Below are 25,327 nucleotides of genomic sequence, written 5' to 3' on the forward strand. Positions count from 1 at the left end.
TCCTCATCCATATTGAAAATTCAGTGTAGTTATGTACAAAGCACTGCCTACACAAAGGTAACTGCCAAACCAATCATCTACCTATTGGTCAACAATGCGAATTTGTGTGTCAAAGTTAACCAAACTTAAGCTTTGGTAACATTTTTGCCACCAGATGTCCATCAGGCAAAATTCCCAATCGCACGGATTTCCATCGAGATGATTATTTCACCTGTGAAATTTGGAAATGTGACAGCACCTTTAAAAATCTTATTTGATTACCAATCTAATTAGCCGTGACGTATCTCGCAGCATTTTCGCATTCAGTGTGGAAAGATAAATTGTTTGCCGCTGTCATTGCATCACATCTGGTTAGGACACGGTGTTATTTTTCTTGAAAATAGATATGATTATGGGGAAAAAACAGACTTGCTTGCTTCAGATCGAATGTTCTTTATCATTTGGAGAGCTTGCTAGCTCAGTAGGTTCATACAAATGACATTGCTTACGTTTAAAAGCTGAATTGTGTAATTTCTATGCCACCAATCAGAACTGCAAAAATAAACATTGTTAACAGTTTCCTGAATACTCCCCCCATGTACCACTGATTGAACAAACAAATAGTCCTGCCCCAAACTCATGCCATTGGTTGAGTCAATGTCGACACTTCGGTCTAGATGAACCACTCAAATGGAGCAATTTTTATCACAGTGTTTACAGTTTTTCAGAAAATCAACTTGCAAATAAGTTAGGTTTAAATTTTACATTTTAACATTTTTAATCAAATTAATAATGCAATGTGCTGGTTAATTGATTGAATTAATAGCAATTAATCGAATACCAATATTTACTGAGAAAGGCCCCTAGTAAAGGTAATTCAGAATATCTTATGTAATTATAAATATAATATATAGGCCTAAAAAAATTATAATTAAGATCATTCAAATACATAACATAATATTGTGGCAACAGACACAAGCCAAATTGGCTTTAAAGTCAAAATAGTGTTTGTTTTATTTCCATATCATTTAACATAACCCTGTTGTTGACCTACTTCCCTCTGCTCTATTTTTAATTGTTGGTACTGCATTAAGGTGAAACATAAAGCTTGAATTGCTCCTGTGGTAGGAACATTCCTCATTACAAAATTTACGAACATGTTGGGAGCATGATTAATTATTTTTTACGCCCTATTTTTCATATAATTATTCGCACTAAATTAACACATTAAATCGACAGCCCTATATTTGAGTATTTTATTGAAAAAGTTACACACTTCAGCTTTAAATGTGTTAGCTAATAAAAGCTTTGAATATGATGGAGTTCCAAAAGGAATAAACATTATAAAATAACTAATAGGACTAAAAAATTAAATATTTGGTCTCAGTAGAACTTAACTGGTGAAAATATGAGAGGAAAAAAAGACATTAATAAATATCTCAGATATAATAGGTTGCAATGGGTCCAAAGGTGTGATAGATGTGCATGTTTTACCGATACTAATTATTGGGAACAAGGCTATAAAAAATGTCTCTCGTCTGAAGCCAGAAAAATTTGAAATCATAGTCTCATTAGTGTGAAGCAGGTGCCCTGGCACATAGCTGAAGTTAGATAGCGTTGGGTTTTAGCATTCCTAACATTTCTGCATTCCCTACCAGCATTCCACTCTCTCTGTCAGCTTCAGGTTAACAACTGTGAACTTGTACCGGCTGTCAGCAGCAGTGTGATGTGTCAGTGTGCTTTGTGTTCATGTGCCAGCTCAGAGGACAGAAATCTCACAATTAGTTCTTCTCTCATTTTCAAACCGGTATTTTGTTTCTCTCGCACAATGGTTTTTTTTATCTTTCGCGCAGATGATGGGCATACCAGAGGCAACCTTTGAAAGGTTCCCCACACAAAGTGTATATGTAAATCAATAAGGCTATAATAAACTCTTGTGTCATAAGAATGTGTTGTCTTGGCCTTTGAAGCCATAGGCATTCATTATTCCTTTCATGCATTAGTTTTTTACCTTTAATGGAGTGGAGAGATAGAACGAGAGTTGGGAGAAGATGAGAGCGAACAGAGGCCTGCTCACAAGGGGGTTGATGAGGGACGGCCGTGGTAAATTACAGGCTGCCGAGAGAATTACTGGCTCTGGCCATTTTTTGAACTGCCGTGCAGAAGCTGGGGGAAAAAAACGAATGAGAGCTTTTGTATGTAAGGACACGGTTTATTGCCTACCCGTGCACACCTCTGATTCATTCTGTTTTGAATGCCCCTTGAATCTCTTGTTTATGAGGAAACCCAAATGAGTTTTTTTTTCCTTTTGTGCCCTTAAGTACAGTTTGCAAAACAGACCGGGCACTCATTAAATCTAAACTGGATTTTCAGAATAACAGTGTCACCTTGCGCTTGACTTTCAGATAGAGTTTTTCTAACCTAAATAGAGTCTCAGTTGCCCCCCCCCCCCAAACGAGATATAACATAAAACAAAGGCAACCTGAGTAAACACAAAATACAGTTTTCAAATATATATATATTTTATTGAAGCAAAAAAGTTATCCAACACCTATATCACACATGTGAAAAACTAACTGCCCCCTTAAACTTAATAGCTGGATGTGTCACCTTTAGCAGCAACAACTGCAACCAAACGCTTTTGATAACTGGAGGTCAGTCTTTCACAACGCTGTGGTGGAATTTTCTTTGCAGAACTGCTTTACTTCAGCCACATTGGAGGGTTTTCGAGCATAAATTGCCTGTTTAATGTCCTGCTACAGCATCTCAATCGGTTTCAAGTCAGGACTTTGACAAGGCCATTCCAAAACTTTAATTTTGCTTCTTTTGAGCCATTCAGAGGTGGACTTACTCCTATGCACTGTATCATTTTCTTGCTGCATAATCATGTTGTGCTTGAGCTTCAACTCACGGACTGATGACCGGACGTTCTCCTTTAGGATTTTCTGGTAGAGAGCAGAATTCATGTTTCCCTCATTTATTGCAAGTCCCCTGGGCCTTGAAGCAGTAAAGCATCCCCACACCATCACACTACCACGACCATGCTGGACCGTAGGTTTGTTTTTTTGTGGAATTCTGTGTTTGATTTACACCAGATATAACGGGACCCCTGTCTTCCAAACAGTCCCACTTTCGACTCATCAGTCCACAGAACATTCTCCCAAAAGGTGTGGTTTGACAAAATTCAGACAAGCCTTAATATTCTTCTGGGTTAGCAGTGATTTCTGCCTTGCAACTCTTCCATGGATGCCATTTTTGGCTTGTGATTTTCTGATAGTGGAGTCATGAACAGTGACCTTTATTGATGCGAGAGAGGCCTGCAGTTCCTTGGATGTTGTCCTTGGCTTCTTTGTGACTTCCTGGATGAGTCATCGCTGTGCTCTTGGAGGAATTTGGAAGGTTGGCCACTTCTGGGAAGGTTCATTACTGTGCCAAGTTTTCTCCATTTGGAGATAATGACTCTCACTCTGGTTCTTTGGAGACCCAGAGCCTTTGAAATAGCTTTGTAACCCTTCCCAGACTGATGTATTTCAACCACCTTTTTCCTCATAATTTCTGGAATTTCTGGCATAGTGTGCTGCTGGGTGAGACCTTTTAGCCAACTTCATGCTGCTGAAAAAGTTCTATTTAGGTGTTGATTTGATTGAACAGGGCTGGCAGTAATCAGGCATGGGTGTGTCTAGTCCAGCTGAACCCCATTATGAATGTAGTTTCATAGATTTGGGGATTTAGTAATTAAGGGGGCATATATTTTTTCATAAAGGCCCAGTTGGTATTGGATAACTTTTTTGCTTCAATAAATAATATTATTATTTAAAAACTTTGTGTCAGATTGCCTCTTTTTTTTCATGTTAGATTTTGTTTACATTTTTGATATACACAAAAACAGAAGAAATCAAGATTGGGGCAAATACTTTTTCACAGCACTGTAGGTTGGCCCCAAAAAAATCTTGCTTGTGACTGGCAATGTTCTTGAGGCAGAAATACTTTTTTTGTGTTGCCTGACACAAAACAACTGCTTCTGTTAGCTTTTATAATGTCCTTGAAAACTTAAATACATTTCCTTGGATACATTTGTTTCTACAATGTTTAAGTTCTCCAGTGGTTAGAACACAACCTGACGCTGGTAAAGTTCACAGTTTAGTTGCTCAGAGTGAGGCTCAGCTGCGATTTCTGACAGAGCATTGTTCTCTCGCTGTGTTTGCTTTAGGATTTTACTGCATGGATTTTGATTTCAGATAATGTCATTAATGATGTTACTGTTGGCATGAATGTAAATTAATATGCAATTTCCTGAACTTTGATTGAAAGAAAAAAAAGATTATATACAGTTGCCCCAAAAAGTATTTGGACACACACACCTAAAATATGTGAATGTCTTTGCATTATATAACTGCAAATGTATATAATTGTATGAATATAATTATTTTGTGAATTTCACAAAATAATTAATTTAAAATTATATCAAATGTATAAATTATAATATAATAACTTAAATACTTGGAAATAGTAAGTAAAGTTAGTTTTCTGAGAAAAGGTCTAGCAGTGTTTATTTCCAGATTGCATTTGTTTTGATATTTTGTATCTAATGCAAGTGTGTCTTAAATGTGCGAATACTTCTTTGGGGCCACTGTAAATATTCAATATTCTTTCTTACACCCGCATACCTTCAGTCGAAACACTCAATCATTCAAATGATTATTCTTAAAATGTACATGTAAATGTATTTTTTCTTTAAAAAAAATGATATATATATATATATATATATATATATATATATATATATATATATATATATATATATATATATATATATATTTAATATGCTGTTCACTTAGATCAGTTAATGTGGACTGCTGTTTGTTTTATTCTATATAAAAACATTCATTCATGCTAGCAGCACATGCAATGATTGAAATAATCTTACCAGGGGTAGACATATTAGCCTTTTCACTCAGATTGCATACTGACACCCATACTAACTCTACACTTTTAGGGTCCTTTGATTGCGACAGCTTTTACAAATGGATACCATTGAAACCTAACAGGTGGTTGGTTGCCATCTCATTTGAGGTAGATATCCTGTGCCATTTATGACATATTATTGATTTGTGCATTCATAATCATGTATCTATTTACTATACTATCCTCCTCTTTCATCTGCCTATTCATTTTGATTCCCTCTCATTTTGATCACTGTTTAGGTTTAATTTGTGTGGTGTTTTTATTTTTTCATCAACACCAAAAGGCTTTTACAGGTGTTTCAACAAAAATTCCAGACAAAGGAATTAAAACTTTATATGCAAGAAAGTGGTTTCCAAAGTGAGTCTCATCTCTTTAAGGTTTATTATTTATTTTACTTTTAAAGCCCTTTAAAAGCCTTTAAAAGTTTTTCTGTTTCGCATCATAACTGTGGCATCTACGCGTTTCCTCATCACTTTATGTCACTAGTTCCTCCATCCTATGCCTGCCTGTCAGTCATTCGACTGCTCCTTTCATGCATGTCTGCAAGTGGGTCTACTCCAAACAGTGCAGTTGCTTTCTTTTACTGCCAGAGTTCTATTGCAACAGCCTCTGTGTGTATTGACTGCATCCTCTGTGAAGTGCTGGATTTGGATATTATGCACAGGTGTTGCATCTTTGATTGGTGTGCACCTGGAACAGAGCCCTTGAAGTCGAACATGATTCTCTTTGCTGAGAATCTGTTGACTTAGGTACCGTCTGATGCAATTTATCAGGTTTTGGGGATAAAGCGTGCTTTTTCTTATTCACTGCACTTGTAAAGCTAGGTGTTAAGGACTTAAAGGTGATTTGTTGTTCTTTATATGCTGAGATCTCAGATATGGGTAAATTGGAGATGGCTTACTTATTTATATGCAGTGTGTGTGTGTGTGTGTGTGTGTGTGTGTGTGTGTGTGTCTGAATATTCATTCTGTCAGAAAGTCTCAATATCACCTTACCCTATACTTAGTCAAAATGAAATTGAAATTTATCATATTTACTTTCAAAATGTATGTTCCTGGTCTTATTTTGAAAAGTTTATTGGTGCACGTTAATCTACATTTTCAATAATGTCTTAGTAATTTTTATCAAAAATGTAATAACTTTCTCTTCCTTGTCCGCTGATGTTACTAAGGCTGTGCGGGCTATTGGATAATGTTAACAAATAGCAGAAAAAACAACTAAATAGCTATTTAGGTACTGTTTTTGCAAACATGCATTCAAGTCTGACTCCATTCTTGTATGGAGCACTCACTTTTCACAATCCAGTCAATTCCCAATGGATACATTTAGTTCTGTCCTACATTTTTTCCTGTTGATTATCCAGTTTCAAAATGGAAATACGTGAAATTACTTAAGTAAAACAAGTTGCAAATGGGGATTGAGATATCACGGTTATTATGGTCATGAAAATCCTGGAAATTTCAGGGAATTTTGTAATTGTGATTTCTAAACCTGGTAAAGTAATTAATGAAAATGAATTTCAGTAGTGGATATAAATTTGTCTAGCTATGCTCAACAGTAAAATGTTTCATTGGCTAACAAAATTGCTCTTTGTGAGTGCAGTCTCTTTAAAATGATTTTTAAAAAGCCTTAATCATGAACAATTAGGAAAATCATAAAAAAAGTAATGGAAATACATTTGGTCAAAAAGAGTAAAAACCATGATAATGTCCCCAATCTGTTTTTTCTTAGCGTAACGTATCAAGTGTGATTTCCCCAGTCTCGTTGGCTCTGTGGCACTTACCTGTGACCTGTAGTCTGGATAAGTGGCCTGTGCAATGTAGTTTGTTGCCCATAATCTTCCTAAAGAGCTTGTCATTTTGTCCTTGAGGCAAAACAGATGATTGATATAATGAGTAGGTAAAATCGCTCCATCTGTACAACTGCAGCACACTAAGCGACTGATTGAACTCATGGATTCTCCACACACTTGATTGAAGTACACATGATCAGCAGTCTGAGAAAGCAACAGCATCCAGTAGATTTTATGGAAGCAGGTTCTTAACCTTTCATTTCCTGGTTGGATGGACATCCAGAGAGTTTTTGCATGCTTTAAACACTAACATATGTCATGTCGATGTCTGAACCCCATGCAGATAAGATGTTTGAGTGCATAAAATGTTCCCATGAGTTCTGTATCTGAGCTTGTGCCTAAACAATTTCCTGCATCAAAAACTTGTACTAAAAAGATTCTGAAAGTGGACTGATATAATAGTATACCGTATAACATCTCTACTTCAATTTAAATGCTGTTGGCCTCCAGAATTCACATGGTCTGAATCGACACATCGTTTGATTTTATTGGTTTATGTTTTAACTAGTTTAGTTGTGTATGTATGTACAATACTGTAGCCTCAGTTTATCAAATACATTGCATGGCCAAAGACAATGTATGTTTTGGAAAATTAAAAAAATCGTGTAAATTTCAACTCAAGCAGAAGGTTTGAATTCCATTTAAATTGTACAACATTTTAACTACCAGTTAAAAGTTTGGACTCTTCTTTGGACTAGGATTCTTTATCGTTATTATTTTCCAAATTTCAAAATAATGGGAATATTTATAATTTACATTTTAATATCTCATATTTTAGCTTCTTCAATGTGGCCATCCTTTTCCTAGATTACAGTTCTTTAAACTCTGGGCATTTATAGTTGATCTACAAATAAATGAATAGATTAAATAAATAAATAAATACCTTTGGTAAAGAAATTCATACAGTTTGTAGACACAATTTATATTTGTCTACAAAACTATTTTTAACCATTTAACCGTTTTTTTAAGAGCATGTAACACAAATTCAAGTGTGCCAAAACTTTTGGCTGGGGGTGTACATTACAGAGTTTAAGGAGACAAATACACTGATGTACATCTAAGAAATTATGGCAACAATAAAGCTCAGATGCAGCACATTTTTACATACCCACTCTGTTTTACGGAAACTTCTCTGTTTGTTTCAGCAGAGTTTATCAGGAGGCCCGGGGAAGACTGGCCGGAGTTTCTAATTGGTTCTGTGTACAGGTAAAGGCTATTCAACTTCAAGCACTACAGTGCAGAACGGGAATCTAAAGCGGAGGTGGCGCCACATGAAGATCAAACAAATCATCAGAATCATCTCATAATGAAAAAACAACAACAACTAAACAATCTGCTGTACAATACTGACAACCTGGCTTATGAATATTTTATCCTAGTGTAGCCCCTCAACTTGAAGTAGGGTTTTAATATAATTTTTTCCTTTATTGTTTCTTTCTCCCGTTAGAAGTGTTTCTTTGTGATCTTTTTATTGTGCACACGTTGAATCAACCATCGACATTTATTTGAGTTATAACGATGTTCTTCATTGTTATTGAATCTGACGACTGTGATGAGAGCGAATATGTAAACATATACTAATGTCTTTTTGTTTCTTTTATTTTTTTTGAAGTAGTAATATTAATGCAACAGCATTCTCATTTCACAGCCCTTGTCTATCACATTTCAGGTTTTATTTTACTCAAGCAAGAAAATTTATTGAAATGACTCAGTTTGAAAAGGTGACATTTAATTCAAGCCTAAAACCACAACGAGTGGATAACTAAAAAAAAACAAAACAAAAAAAAAAAAAAAACAGTAGCTCTGTTATATGTTTATTGTGATGTCTTGTTAACCATGATTACCTATTTTGGGCAATAAGAGGACTACAATATTTTCACAGTCCTTTTTTATAAATGTCATTTTTGTTGTTGATAAAAAAAGAAAAAAGCTTTCTTTTTAATACTTTGTGAAATGAGATTTAAAAAGAAAAGGATTCTGAAACTGTAAATATTCTGTTCACTGCATCAAACTGTTTCTGAGAGAGAACCATATTTTTGTGATGGTGTCATAGAGGTCGTGTTGTGCGCAGGCTGAAATATGTCTATCGAGGCTCAATGCAGTAACTGAGGTCCATCTGTAGCACAAAAGCCGTGATTTACCCCAGTACGGATGAAAAACCACAATCAAACACTGTTAGGTCGCTTTGTAAATACTGTTTGCTTTACAACCGTGCAGGTGTCATACCAGCATATGGATTTAGATAGTACGTTAAGATGTGCACAGCTTACAAATACTTTACAAGGTATACAGAAATCAGCATTGTAATAAAATCATGACAAAATCCAAAGCACACTTTTATTTTTCGTCGGTTTCGACAAGACTGATTTGAAAACAGTGTCGAGACATTTCATGTTATTAATGTTTCAGTTTGTGTTTTAGTATTTCTTTTGAATAATGTGGGCTTTTTTTCCATAGAAGTGTCCATCTGTCAAGATTTTTACACAGAATGCCCGGATTCGGAATAACAAAGGCTATATTTCAAATTTTTGAAATTGCTACAATTAGGAAAACAAATATTTCATACCATTTACCTCAGTCCTGTGAGAATTACTTTAAAGAAGATTAGAAATTAATTTATTTTAGGCTAAGACAAATATTAGAAAAAAAAAAGATATTAAAGCATTGTTTTGAAATTCATTGCACTGTGAGAGAGAATTTATCATTTTCTATTTGCACATGTTAACATACAGTCTCTACCATGGGAAGGATCGGTGTGGAAACCATTTGGTTTTGTTCCACACAGGATATATAAACACTTATGAATCTTGAGTCTTGCGTTGATTTGAAGACTGTACTTTTGAATAATCTCCTTCCAGGGATTTTATTATATAGATAGTTTGATAATATCAGAGATAATAATTATATTGGTAGCAATAGTTCATTTCCTCAGAAACACTGAAACTGATTGAAACCAGTGGCTGCTACACACATTTGTTGTACATGTGGGGGACTGGATTTGATGAGACACTAATGGCATTTAGAAATATGAATGATATTTACAAATATTAATTGAATGATGTATGCTGTTATTCAGTCTTGCTGAAAATGTTTTATTTTTGTTTATTTAATTCTCCTTAGTTGTTCATTTCACTTAACTAACAGGTGAGGCAGAATGCTGGATTCTTTCTCGAGAAGGAGACTTGATAAAGTAATAAGTATTTAAAAAGCAAGGAGAACTTTTGTGCTAACTGTCTGAGCTGTTTTAAAAAGGCAAACATACAACAACAAAAAAAGAAAAAAGAAAAAAAAAAAGAAAGAAAGAAAACGGTCCCGAACATGTTTTGAATTTAAATAGGGATGGATTTTTATCAATATTTTTGTGGATGTTGATTATACTAAATATAACAATGACAATAATACAGATATTATGTACTGTATTTATCAATTGTTTATCTCTTCATTCCCTGTCACCTCATTCACTAATCTTATGTTGATCATTGTATTTTAGTAGTGTAAAAAAGAAGAAAAAAAAAAAAGAGGCATATGAATTTACCTTGTAAAAGAGTGCTGTCTTGATGCCAGTGTAGTGGTCTTTACACTTCTTAGTTTGTATTTTTCACATCTCCCCCCTTTAGTCTTTTTGCCCTTTCTATCTATATCTCTGTCTCACTCTCTCTTTAGTGAATAGTTGTAGGTGTTATGTACTTAATGTTAAGATGTAGAGGTATCCATTAGCAATTGTAGGACCAGTAAGGATAGAACTTTCTCTTTATAATCATTTACAGACAAAAGATAAACAAAAACAAAAAAATGCTGAGCATTGTTTTCATAATAATTTTTCTTTGTTTTTCTTTTTTCTCCTTTTTGTTCCACTGTTTTGCTGGTCTCACATGGTTTCAACAAACCAAAGCTCTCACTGATGAAATCTATAGGAGAAAAGAAATTGCTGTACGACAGAATTGTAATCAAGGCATTAATTGGATCCCCACCCTTGAATGTTTTAAAAGGGGTGTGCCATACTACCTTAAATGCTAATGCTAGATATGCAAACTTGTTTTATTTTCATTCTTTTTTAAGAGGGATGCAAGCTATAATTAGGAAGAGATGATGATTTTATTACATGAATGACAAATTCATATTTTTTTAGTGAGGTCTAACAAAGAAATAAATCTTGACATAGCCTAATAATTATTGATATGGATAAAACTGTAATAGGTTTTGATACTTGTAATCTTAAAAAAAAAAAAAAAAAAAAAAAAAAAAAAAAAGAAAGAAATCTCATGCAGTGGCCCATGGTGCTACTATTTTAAATACTCCTTTTTGTGTGTCTGCCTAGTTTAATACATCATTTAGTTTTCTGTCACCTGGAACATAAATACAGTCTGATTGTTGTTGTACTCTTTAATTACATTGCCAGCTTTTCATTTTAATTCAGCTGAAGTAGAAATGATTCCAGACAGTGGGTTGTCAGCTATGATGTCACACTAATTTGCTTGACTTTAATGTTAATCCAGTGTCATTCCCACTCTAAACACACTGAATCTGTATTCCTGAATCACATCAGTTCTCAGGGATATCAAACGTGAGCCAATGTACCACCTTCGGAAGTGTGATTTTATTATACACTGAATGAGTTTTTATCAGATCTGTGGTACAGTACAGCACAACTATTAATGAAAGATATGACCGTATGACTAATGAAGTTTATTCAATTAATGTGAGCTAAAAAAGTTGCTGGCTAACTAGGTGGTTAGTTGTACTTTAGTTGAAAGTCTCTTCCTTGAAAAGGTTCAATTGCAATATGAGAGTTGAATTACTCTGCATCCATTAAACTAGTTAAACACTAGAACTGTTGCTCTCCCTATAGAGTCAGATGATACACAAATAAACGCCTTAAGGCGAATGTTTAAGAGCAGACGAGCACACATATCCTTCTGCTCTGGATAAAGTAAGAGCTTGATAGGCTCTTAATTAAAATGAAGGCTGGCAACCCTCTTAAACAGTCTTTTCCATTCGCATAGGTTAGCTTAACTTTTTTCTCATAATTTGATCTCATAGCTTGGACTTTAAGGTAGCATGGCTCTGTTGCCACCATTTTTTTTTCTTTTTTTTTTTTTTTCATGGACAGCAGTTTACAGCAGATGAATGTTAAACATCTTGCTAGACTAGTTAAATCATTGGTTAATTGTTGGTTAAAAAAAAAAGAAAAAGAAAAACGACCTGGAAGGTGTCGGGTGATTTCGGGAGTGTACCGTATCCATTTAAACTTGAATTTTGCGGCAAGTGCTAGGCAATGGCCAAAACGATCATTCCACTATTAAAACAACAAAACTTTCTACACACACACACACACACACACAATGTAATGTCTAATGTTCAGTATACTTGTATACATATACAAGATATATATGTATAGTGTATATATCTCTTTGTTAAATTGTTAAACTGCCTCATAAAAGCTCATGAATCATTGTAGGTAAACTGAATAGGGGCGTAAAGCTCTGTACACTAGTCCAAACTCTTTGTTGAATCATTTGGATTCACTTTGCTGTTTGTTGTATAAGAGAACACTTTTAATGGGAGACGTGTTAGTAGTTTAGCAGCGGAATGTTGTTTTGAACTGAATGTGTTGTGTAAAGCTTACAAGGAGATATAGCGCAATGGGGACGGTACAGTCAGCATGGTTGATGGTCTTTTGTCTGACACTTCCTTTGGCAACTTGGTCTCCCATGTTCTCCTGAGGCTTTTCAGCCTCGCTGATTGCCTTGCCCATTCCTAACACTTGCCCATTTTTTAACGTTAACGGACTTTTTACCGCGAGAACTGACTGAAAGGACTGATGTCTGAAAGCATCTTTCAGGTCTTCTTGTATGGCTTGCTCAAGCCCTGTTGTAAAATAAACTAGAGTGGATGGGGGTCTCTCACATCTCAGATGTGGAAAGTATAATTTTATATTTGTATTTTCAAATAATAATTATAATAATAATAAAAAATGTTTGTGAAAGGTTTCCATCCTCTACTGTGGTCCAGAAATCAATGTTGTTTGTCTGGAAAAGATATATATATTAAAAAAATAAAAAAAAATAAAATAAAACCGTTTTGAACCATTTCACTCATGGTTTTTATTTTCAACTTTTTTCAAGCAATTGATGTGTGATTCAAAAGAAATGAATATACCTGCAAAAGATTGTATGCCAGAACATGCACAACGATTAAAATGCACAAAGTTGAAATCAGAGCCCAAAAGCTCTTGTGTAAGTTTGTTTGAATTCTCATATTTGTCTAATTTTATTCTGCCTTGTTTAAGGCTTCACGAATAGTATTTGATTCTTTAGATCTACTTCAAAACTACTTCATTGGAACAGACACTATGAGCCTAAAACACTAAATAAGTGCTGACATCAACATAGTCTCGTGGCAAATCGCACGAGATGGAAAAATCGTAAGAGATCATGACTTGGTTCGTACGAAGAGGGACAACTTTTATTTCCAGACAGATCCAATCAACAAACAGTTTTTAAATCGATACAAAACTTTAAGCTAGCCTCATATTCACTTTATTTTTAAAAAGAAATCTGTGAACAAATTTGGCCACTCATTCCATATTTTTTATGCAATACAAATGACAGATATATGTCAATAACCTGTACCACACATGTTTGTCTTCTTCACAAATGTTATTGTACAATTAAAATCATCTTTAGGGTTTGGGTAAGGGGTTACACTTGATGGTTAAGTTTGGGTTTGGGGTTAAACTTCAGAAAAATTGTAATGACATTGTTTGTTGGTTCGTTTTATTTTTATTTTCATTTTGGAAGAGCCATCTCGTACTATTATTACGACTTCTCATGAGACTGGGTTGGTTGAGATTTGTCAGAACTCCCGAATTGAACAAGCCCTGCAAGGTTTAATTATCACCTCTTTTACATGTTTTGAAATGAATAGATATAGAAATGATCATAAACACCAGCGACAGGGAAATCCTTTATAGTCATTTGTGTAACACCATTGCAAAAAGTACAATAAAAGACAGTAGTCTATTTTTTTAAAGAACAAATTGTGCAAGGCAGTATGCTATTGTTTTTGGTTCAAATAATAGCTCATCTTGTCCCTGGAGGCAGGGGCGGATTGGCCATAGGGAAAACCGAGACTTTTCCCTGTGGGCCGGCCGCAAAACGGGGCGAATTATAACAGTGAATGGTGACTGAGGCTTTCAATCCCTAATATTCTGTCTCCTTTTGTGATTCATGGAAGAAAGAAAGTTAAATGGGTTTGATTCAACATGAGGGTGAGTAAATGTCGACAGAATTATTATTTTTTTTTTTTATGTTTAAAGGTGAACTATCCCTCTAACTTTGTTTTTGTTGTCGCTTCAACACTATTAAATTAGTTGCATCTTGATTTGGACTGTTTTTGTCTTGTGCTTCTTAATTTTAAATATATTTTAATGAGCAGGGTTTAAAAAAAGAACAAAATGGAATGTTGGAGAAAAAAACATGCATTCAGAAACGGCACTGATTCATAATTTGTTTCAAAGCTTTACTGCACACAGAATCCAATCAGACGGTCTTATTGTTGCAAGGTGCATTTGTGTCTTCTCGAAGCCTAATCAAGAGGTGTTTCAACTGGGAAGAAAAATGCAATGTGTGCAGGCTGGCAGAAATTAATGTCATTTTTAATTTGAGTCGCTGTCCCATTCTCAAATGTGAAATTGCCTTGCTGAATGTAAGGTGTGACAGCTATTATAAATGTGTGGAAATCCATCTTCCACCCTGCCTCCTCTCCCTCTCTCTGACTCCCGGATGAGCAAGCTCTCTTCATACAGTCACTATCACTGTAGCTGTCCACCCACATACTTCACTGGAGCCCTTGGATAGTGTCATGACTCATTGTGTTCACTTTTTGCCAGGAGAGAAATACTGCAAGAAATCTCAGCATTCCTCTTATCAGGAGACCACTTAGACAGGAGAGCTGCTGCACTGCATTCTAACGTGTACAATCTGAGGGGGGGAGGAATGTGCTATTCTGTCAAACAGGTCCTCTTAAAGCATGTGTACCTCATAGTAAGAAAGGGAGTCTCTTTGTGGCAGATATGTACTTGTGAGCAGGCGTTTGCCTCTTTTTGTTATGCAGCAAAAGAAAGTTGTCATTATATGTGTGTAGAGTGCAACTCGCAGAGATTGTGTTTGTGAATTAAACGGGTAGTAATGCAAATATGAGAATTCTGTCATAATTTACTCACCCTCATGTCATTCCCATATGACTTTCTTTTTTCTATGGAACACAAAAGGAGGTGGTATAGGCAGAATGACAGCCTCAGTCACCATTTACTTTCATTGCAATGAAAACAAAAGATGCAATGAAACTGAATGGCCAGTGAGACTAACATAACCTAATAACCTAATGCCTAACTTCTTTTTTTGTATGTGTTTCATTAAATAAAGAAAGCCATATTGGTTTGGAAGAGCGTGAGTTTGAGTAAATGATGACCGTATCTTCATTTTTGAGTGAACTGCCCCTTTAATTCCAATCGTGAAGATAGATGAAGAACATATACTGAAGTTGATCCCACCCCCCAAAAAAATGCTTTATACATTGCGATGTCACAATAGGGTTAATTGTACCTGGAAACCTTTGTGTTCTGAAGCCTAGCAACAAAGCACTGGCGTAGGTATCAGCAGACTTAAGTAAACCAATTAAATAATTTGAGAAATGACTGCAGGTGTCGGGAGCTATCTCCAGAGAACTCATTTGGAGAGTTTTGTGTTCTCTGATGTATATTTAAGACAAAGCTGCCCTTTGGTCTGCCGGTGTGTTTGTACGAGCAGAAAAATATCACAGGCTTCCCTCCGCTTGCTCCTAAACCTTCATTGAAGAGTTGTATGAGTTACTAAATCAGGTTCACACAAGGCTTTTATATACACAATATATTACGCAAGAAAGCTGTGAAATTTCATAGGCTTTCATGAGCTTTTTTATCACCACTACTTTTATGTTCTTGATGAATACTTGCTCACTAATGTAAATTATAAGTAAGCAAAGTGGCTTCAAGATCTTATTACATGACTCTTTAGAATGCTTGATTGTGATTGACATATCACAGCGTTCTGTTGTCATATATTTCAAATGCATTAACAAATTTACAAATCATTTGTAAAGACATTTATAAATGCATTATAAATCATTGATATGCAGATTTTACAACATGAATACAACATGAAATGACTTTAATGCAATATTTGCCAAAAAGTGAGCATTTTATGTTATAAATGCTTAATAAGTGCAGTTATTCAAACTTATATTAATCAAAAACATAAAATGCCCAAATTCGTGATTTGTTACGACGCAGCAAAAATAGATTATTATAGTGAGATTAAAAGGAGGGATTATGTCATTTTGCTGCAGTCTGCTTTGTTTGCATTACTGCAATGTCTAGACTCACTTGTGCTGTCACTTTTCTTGTCACATTGATGTCAAAAGAATGTTAGTGGTGTCCCAACTTTCCTAGTTACCTAAAGTCCTCAGCAAAAACACAGCTCTTTATGCAAATTCATATAATAAAGCCTGATGACCATTAAAACATACAGAACTTTATGTAGCGTACATAGGTTTATAATGTTGGCAACTCATTAATAAATGTTTTATGTGTGCCCACTTTAAATGTAAAGATTGTATTGCTGCTTCATTGGAAGAAACATTTTCTGGGGTTCCTGTAGCTAAACTGACAGAGCATCATGCTAGCAACATCAAGATCATGGGTTCGACTTCCAGGGAACACACAAACTGATAAAGAAAAAAAAATTAGACCTTGAATGCACTTTAGTTTGCTTTGGATAAAACCATCTGCCAAATGCGTAAATGTTCATATGTTATTATTTTTGAAAAAGTTTTAAGCATTTATAACGTGATGTAAAATGGCTCACTATTTGGCATGTATTGTATGGAAGTCACACTTTTTTTATGTATGTTGTTATAACTGCATATCAATGATTTATAATGTACTTGTAAATTACGTGTTAGTAATTAATTGAACCCCTTTATAAACTCTCAACAAAGGGACTATTAATGTATAGTGTTACCAATTTTTTATTTTTTTTTATAACCACAACTGAAACAATTATTATTGTCTCAAGCAAACAATTTCCTACATAGCTATGCTAGTTTTATGTCTCTCTTATCACTCTGTGGTCTCTTTCTTTTTACATAATCATTTTTTTTTAACTAAAATCAATACTTCTTGTCCATTTATTTATTTGATAAGTAGCCATTTAATAAATAAGGGATAATGTTCAGTCAGCCCTTCGTTATCGCAGAATAAACCCCGACAGAGTGATCAGTTCTTGCATCATCCTGAAGGGTATATTTTGCAATAACAACCGGCTGACTGTACATTATCCTGCTTATTATGCAGACACTTTTTGGAGCGTAAAAATTTTGGCACCTATTCACTTGCATTGTATGGACCTACAGAGCTGAAATATTCTTCTAAAAAATTGTATTTGTGTTCTGCTGAAGAAATAAAGTCATACACATCTGGGATGGCATGATGCTGAGTAAATGATAAGAGAATTTCATTTTTGGGTGAACTATCCCTTTAAATAGCACATGGGGGGCCACATTGTACTCCTTTTAGTTCTTGTACCTTTTAAGCCCAGAAACAGTTGTGTTCTCATTCAAATGTATGATGAACAATTTTATGAAGTGCATTTGTGACTGATGGGACTATTCTTCCTGAAGTATTGCTCTACTTTTCTATCAGGCATTAGACAAAACTTGATAAAGGCTAAGCATAATTATAAATTATTTTATCTACTTTCCTGGTAATTTATTATACAGTTAACACACTCTCTACATCAGGGGTCGGTATTATTAATAAACTAACAATTATTTTTAAAAATGTCACTGTTTAATTACTTTTAAAGCTACTCTAATTATTCAGCCAAATGTAGTGAGTTGTTCTCTCATTTTCTTGTTATTGTTGTTTGATTAATAGCCTTTTAATGACATACTAGACAGTGGTCTATTCGGTTACATGTACAGTACACTTCAAGTTCGAAATTTTGATACAAATCCACTTTTTTACCCAATGATTACATTCACTTTCGACATAACTGATGCCTTACTGAAACGGGCTTTGGCAGAATTATGAAGAGTATTTGATTGTTTAGGCACGTACCCACATTAGTGCTCTCAGAACACACGTGCATGTAAAGCGCAGCGCACAAACATAAGCCGCCTGTCAGTCAAACAGCGTGCAGCAACAGACTCCAGGTAATAAAAAGTTAATCTTAGATATTTTATCTAGATCAACCAACCTGTGGTTGTCTTACTATAAACATCGAGATTGTTTTATCACCCAACCCGATTGATAACACTGCATTAATCTCTCACAGCAAGCCAATAATCTCAGTGATAGATAGCTAAATTACAGGCTACATTATAGACATTACATGGCTCTCTGGAATACTTGATTCTGATTGGTCAATGGCACCATCCAGCAGTCAGATATTGCTCTGTAATTACCGTACATCCCGGGATTTAGACATATCAGAATGCTCATCCGGGTTCTGCGAGCCATCTCTCCTGCTTCTCGGATCACTATACGATCTCTACAAGTAAGCTAATAAAATTATTAAAACACAAATCAATGTTTCATTTACAGTATTTATTTATATGGCAAGTAGACTTGTAATAGGTTTAATAATGAGGAGTCAGGTGGTAATTTTTACAAAGTAAACACCAACAGAACTCCGACACAAACCAGAGATGGATTTCAACTGTTCAGCTATTTATTTCTTCTCACATAATTACACAGTTTCAGTGCAAATCAATGTTTCATGTCCATTATTTATTTATTTGGGAAGTAGTCTTGTAGTAGGCTGAGTATTGAGGAGTCAGGCGGTCATTTTCACAAAAAAACTAACAAACGGAAGTTGATTTCAGCTGTTCAGCTATTTCTTTCTTCTCAGATTACATGATTTCAACGCAAATAAATATTTTATGTCCATGTATTTATTTATTTGGTTAATAGCCATTTAATAAGCGGGATAATGTACAGTCAGCCGGTTGCTATAGCACAATAAACCCCTTTAGGGTGATACAAGACTCCTCCGCTTTGCGTCAAGCAATTGGCCTTTTTCACTGCGAAAAGCCCTTTCAGGTGTGGTCGTAGATGTTTAGGTGTTGAACTGCGCTTAAGGCATTCTCCACATCCATTATTCATAGCAATTAACTTGGGTGCCCAATCTACAGCTGCTGTTCAAGTTTTTACATGTGATTTGATTTGACGGGAGTCACAAGACTCTCCCTAGCCAATGACGTTGATGGTTAAATATAAAATCAGGACAGGGAAGTAGCAAACACAGACGGAGGGAAAATAGCACAGTAAAAGTACAGTTACAGCACTTAAAATGTACTCAAGTAAAAGTATACAATTTTTAAACTACTTAAAAAAGTTAATTAATAACTACTTAAATAACTTAATTACAGTAACGTGAGTATTTTTAATTTGATACGTAACACCCCTGCCCAAACCCCAACCCTGAACCTAACTGTCAGTAGAGTAAAAATTAATTTTTTAAGCAAAAATGTATCCTCGAAATCACACTCAGCATTGTTTACACAAACGCGATAACTCGCTGATTCCCATGGGACCAGAACCCATGTCTCAAGGGTTCCTTGAGCAACACACTATCAGTGGTGCAAGAAGTAAAGGTGACCACAGTCAAAATAATGCAAAAATGTCTAATGGGGTGTGGATTGGTTGGACTGATTGGCTTCTGGGTACATGAACTTTCGAAAGCAACATGTTGATTTCCTGTGTGATAATGTTGAAATATTAGCTCTTGCTTGTGTGATTCTGCTTCAATAATACCCTTATACACCAGATCTGCGTTGTGTCAGGATTCTGATGACCCTGTTAGGGTTTATTCTGTGACAATGACCAGCTGACCGGTACACAATTTCATCAAATTTCACTTGTGTTTAATTTTTTTGATCTCTCCTGATTTAAATTCAATGATCCGATTGTAATTAACAGCAGGGCCTCTAATTGCTACACAGGTGTACATTACTTGATAAATGATCATATTGCTTATTCATTGGAAATGCGCAGGCCAAAGTTGTAAATTGTGTCATTTTCACTAGAGTTTGTCCACCCACTCTGCTTTCACACATCTTCAGTCTAAACTGAATTTTTTAGCAGATGACACTTTTAATATGAGGCTTGCTGATGAAAAACATAATGGCATTTTCATCATTTGCTCCTCTCGGCTAAGAGACCGATGACCAAAAGAGTTTTGCAGCTTTTACAGAATGGATATTCTCAATCATTTGAGGTGTCACGAGTCTAGCGTGAGGGTCCGGGTGTGATCTTGCATTAACATCAACTGCGATCACAGAGACCAGACCGTCCCATTCTGAAATGAGCCCGGACAGATTTCAGGATTGGAAACCTGTTCAGTTCAACCCCTTGTCTTTGCCAGTGGCAGATTTAGGCGACATGTGCAGCCGCCCGGGGCGGTAACTTGCTGGGGGCGGCAAAATGCCAAGATGCTAAAAAATTTTGTTGGGGTGGGGGGGTGCTGAAGGGGGGGTTGCCCAGGGAGCCACTAGAACTGCCACTGGTCTTTGCTGATGGGTATATGACTTCTAACTGCGAGAGATCCCAATCATCTCCACTCCCCCAATACTCCAATCAGGGCATCATTAGCATCTGACACTACCTGTCATTAACAAAGTTCTCTAATTAGGAGCCAATCAGCCCTCTTAGGAGCCCTCTTCTGAATGATGTGTGTTTAAAGCGGCAGCACGCGATGAGCTCAGATTGCGGGCGAGGTGTGGTGTTAAAGGAGAGAATTGCGTGCTTACCCACCAAGCTTACTTGCACTCAGACAGATGGAGGAAAATTAAATAGTTCTTGACACTTTTTATTGTCGCACAATCATCTGCGCGCTCTGACTCTTAACGGTGAAGAGAGAGGACTGGTTATTCAAAGGCATTGTGCATGTCACTTGAATCGGCTTGCCATAAGAGCATACAGTATGTCAGCAAAAAAGCAATGTTCATTTCTACTGGGGCAATATTAAGTAACATGTTGAAAAATACAATGAGACATACAGTGGACTGAAATTACCGGATTAGTTAATAGTTGAAACAGAACTACTTACATTTCGCTACTTGCATTTCTTGAACTTTAATTTATTAGCATTTCACGTGCAGTTTTGTTGTCATGGATAACTGAGCATGTGATCTATTCATTGACTTTAGATTGCCAGTTCTATATGTCAAGCTAAGGAACATTCAGAGTTTGTTGATGTCTTTAATAGACAACGTCTTGGTGCCTTGGAGATAGATATTTTGTTATTTCTGTTTTTATTGTAATGTAAAAAAATATGCAAAAAAAATAAATAAAAATACTTGTATGTATCAGAGGAAATGTAATTCCATTAACAAAATGCATTTTTTTAATGTTTGCAAATCACTAGCAAAATGGTTACTACGGTGTTCTCTGTGGAAATGCAATTGTATAACAAATTCATGGACATGTGAAATTTGATAGTGACTTAAATAAATGAACTAGTACTTATTGCAATGAAGCTTGTTATCTTAATCCATAAAAACTATGCATGGGTGTTTGCTTTAGTGTTGTCAGCCCTCAAAGACTTCATGCCACCCCTTTGCCACCCCATAAAAAAATTTATAGATCCACCCCTGCAAAAATTTCAAGCTCCAAAAAGGACATAAAGGTAGCATAAAAGTAATTCATACAACTCAAGTGGTTAATTTGTGACTTCAGAAGTGATACAGTCAGTTTTGGGTGAGAACAGACCAAAATGTAAATCTTTTTTCACTATAAATATTGACATCTGCAGTCTCCTTGGCGCTGTCATGTTTTAAAGCTTGATTACTCTTCCCTATGCTTGGTGTAATGATGCTGCCTTTATGTCCTTTTTGGAGCTTAAAAGTGTTGGACCCCAGTGACTTGCATTGTATGGATATAAACACATTGTATCTCCATACAGCAAAATGTTTGTTTGTTTGCTATGAGTTTGAGACATCATAAGGATGAGAAAAGGATAAGAGAATTATAATTTTCCTTTAATGGAATAGTTCATCAAGTGGCCTCCTTGATTGCACTTGATATGAATGCGAGATCACACCCGGACCCTCGAGCTATACTTGTGACACCTCAAATGATTGAGAATATTCATTCAGTAAAAGCTGCAAAACTATTTTGTTTTCGATCGCTCAGCCGAGAGGAGCAAATTATGAGAATGCCATTATGTTTTTCATCAACAAGCCTCTTATAAAAAGTGTCATCTGCTAAAAAAATCAGTTTGGACTGAGGATGTGAGGAGTGCAGAGTGGGTGGACAAACTGTAGTGAAAATTATCCAACTTACAACTTTGGCCTGCACATTTACAATGAAGCAGCAATACGATCATTTATCAAGCACTGTACACCTGTGCAGCAATTAGAGGCCCTGCTGTTAATTACAATCAGATCATGCATTGAAATTAAATCAGGAGAGATCTAAAAATGAATCACAAATTACTTTTTTTGCACTATTAGGGTCTTAATCCCCAGCAGCTCAGAGGCTTAAAGAGTTATTTTAAGACAAAATATTATATGTACCTCTTCATATACTGTATCATTAAAACTCAACACGGTTCCCCAAATAAATAAAAATAAATGACCAAGCTTGTGACAATCAAATCCTGCATATACAAAGTGGGAAAGCCTCTCCGAACCTTTAATAAACCTTCTCAGCTGGCCATATTCTAATAATTCTGTTGTGGTTAAAGATCACTTTATGAGAAATAAATGAGTATGAATTTAAAGTAATTCTCTGTCTGGCTAATTCTTAAGCCATTCCGACTGAACGGGAATTGTAATGCTTCCGGTAAGATGGGGGAGGGAGGGATGAGTTTGCTCAAAGGTAATTTTTTAATTTGTGTGGTTTCATTTTGCTTAAAAAAAGCAATCTCTCTCCTGCGACTGTGTCAAATTGACTCTGTACGGCAAAATGCACTCATCTGCATAGCTGTCACAATGGCTCATAAGATCTGGCACCCAATAACTTCACAATGTGCAGAATTACCGGTGTCACTTTTAATGTGACATAGCAATTTACATCACACATTGTAGAGACACGTGCACATTTCAAGCGGTTTGCATGGTTTATGGCTGGAATGTTATTTGCATTATAATTTGGTGAGTGTGAAGTGTAAACAAGCTACAATGACTCAGGGACTGCGGTGGCATGGTGGGTGACGTTGCATGAACCCAAGAGCAGCACTGCTTAGGCTCGCATGCAAATTTGCTGTTTGTTGCCAGTCTGATGCGCCCCTGACTTGGTGTTAGTTTGCATATTCCACAGTTGGCATGTTAGACCCACAAAGCCCTTCCCCTCTCTTCAGCTCTCATTAGCAGCAGAGTAGTAGTATGCTGATGTGCTGGCAAACTTCATTTGGGAGTTAAACATATTTAGATCTACAGTACTTGATACAGAAGAGAGTTATTTTGGGGTTTCTTAGACTGATCTGAGAAAGTGTGATGATGAGGGAAGTAGCTGACTTGCACACAAAATTTGGTCCATTGACATACATTTAGGCAACATCTTATTTCACATAATGTGTGTGTAACCGGTCCTGCTTGACCCACTCTGAGCAGGATTCAAACCAGGGTCTCTGGCATGGGAGGCAGGTGTGCTAACGAGGAAGCTAAAGGCTACAGCCTCTAATGTCAGTTGCTAGTGCGCCTCTTGAGGCCAGGGGAGTGAGGTTTACACAATGCACAGCTAGCTTCCAGCTGGCTACCTTTGCATTTGTGAGAGTTTGTAGTAACTTAGTGAGGAAATAGTTTAGATGCCCTCAGATTTACAGAGCATCTCTTGCTTAGAAAAACAGGAATGTTTTGTGGGTGAATAGTGAGTTTGAATTATTAAACTACCTTTTAGTAAGACATTTTAAGCAAAATAGCCTATTTGTGATGAATAATGGCAGTTCTTAAAGAAACATTCCAGGTTCAATAAAAGTTAAGCTCAATCGACAGCATTTGTGACATAATTTTAACTACCACAAATAATTAATTTGAATTTAATTTTATTTTTATTTTTATTTTTAAAAAGCAAAAATCAAGGTTACAGAGAGGCACTTTCAATGGAAGTGAAAGGGGCCAATTTTTGGAGGGTTTTCTGTGAAGCTTATAATTTTTAAAAGCACTTAATTAATTATTCTGTTAAAACTCGAGCTGTAAATTTGTTTAAATCATCATTCTTATAGCCGTTTTAGGGTTTTTTGACATTACATCGTCATGGCAACAAAGTTGTAAAATTGGCTATAACATTACACAGAAAAGGTTAGTAAGTGGTTTTATAACACTAAAATCATGTTTACACACATAATGTTTACATCTTGTGGCAATACTTTTGAAAAAGTGTGTATTTTAATGCTTAAAAATTGGCCCCCATTCACTTCCATTGTAAGTGCCTCACTGAAACCCAGATATTTTGTAATAATATTTTGTGGTAATCAACATTATGCCACAAATGCCATCAGTTGAGCTTAACTTGTATTGAACCCAAAATATTCCTTTAATGCACCATCAAATACTAAGAAAAAGTGCTTGAGCAGATTACTCTTATGGTTACTTCTGTGGAATTTTTAGCATAGTCTAAGGGGTTGTTCACATCGAACGTGCCATTGTGTTAAAAGGTTATATACAGCGCCATGAATAGAACGGGAAAATAACAGCACAATGGTCAAAGACGTCTATCTAGTGCATGTTTACACAGGAAACAACTGAAAATCAAACAAGTTCGGTGTAAACGGCCCCTAAGGTGGTCTTTTATTAGGCCTGCTCTAACCTTTGTTTTGACTTCCTTTAAGAGCTTCCTTCCCCCCATAATTCAGACCCTGGGTGATTATCTTCTGTGATTATTAACTCGGTTGCAAGCCAAATGCACAATCATATTTATTCACTGACGAAAACTGAATGATAATAAAAAGGGATGATTTTCAAACACAAATGCACGTGTGTTCATGGGTAATCACATCATTAATTCTGTAACCAAAACAGCTAACCATATTGGTGTCGTTGTGCAATTAAGAGGATTTCCAGTTAATTGTCAGATGTTAGGAAAAATGCAGGTTGTGTTCAGTAGGTTAAATCAGTGGAGCCAGGAATCAACATAGTGCACCATTACTTGCTGTCAAATTTCATGTATCATACCTCAAGTTAGAATGTAATTATTTAGTTTGTCTTGGCTTTTGGAAAATGCTTTTCAAATCAGAATGCATAACGTCTATTCATTCGATTGTGTTTCAGGTACAAAACATGAAAAATGCATCAGAATATTCTAATTGTGCTGAAACAAATTTTGGTGAAATAATGAAGGGTGACAGTTAACACTCAATCAAAACAATTTTAGAAAAACAAGTTGAAACAAGGAAAAGAAAATGAATTGACAAAATCTGCAGAGTCTTCACAAGACGCAGAACAGTGCTATTACCGACCATTTATGGAGAGCTAAAAATGTATCTGGAG

General features: G+C 35.7%; 1 protein-coding gene across 14 annotated transcripts in view; it reads left to right on the forward strand.

Annotated features, from left to right (window-relative positions):
- Positions 1-12,886, forward strand: part of LOC127430227 (RNA-binding protein Musashi homolog 2-like) — a 405,789-nt gene extending 392,903 nt beyond the window's left edge. For 5 of the 14 annotated variants that reach the window (XM_051679845.1, XM_051679850.1, XM_051679855.1 and 2 more), the window contains one exon: positions 7,942-12,886. In XM_051679845.1, the coding sequence (XP_051535805.1) occupies positions 7,942-7,986 (45 nt within the window). In that variant the 3' untranslated portion in view covers positions 7,987-12,886. Of the gene's footprint in view, positions 1-4,975; positions 5,053-7,941 lie in introns of all 14 variants that reach the window. The other 9 variants (XM_051679846.1, XM_051679854.1, XM_051679851.1 and 6 more) reach the window with 3 other exon arrangements.
- Positions 12,887-25,327: the final 12,441 nt, after the last annotated feature.

The sequence above is a fragment of the Myxocyprinus asiaticus genome, chromosome 39 (genome assembly GCF_019703515.2).
Source record: "Myxocyprinus asiaticus isolate MX2 ecotype Aquarium Trade chromosome 39, UBuf_Myxa_2, whole genome shotgun sequence".
Classification (NCBI taxonomy): Eukaryota; Metazoa; Chordata; class Actinopteri; order Cypriniformes; family Catostomidae; genus Myxocyprinus; species Myxocyprinus asiaticus.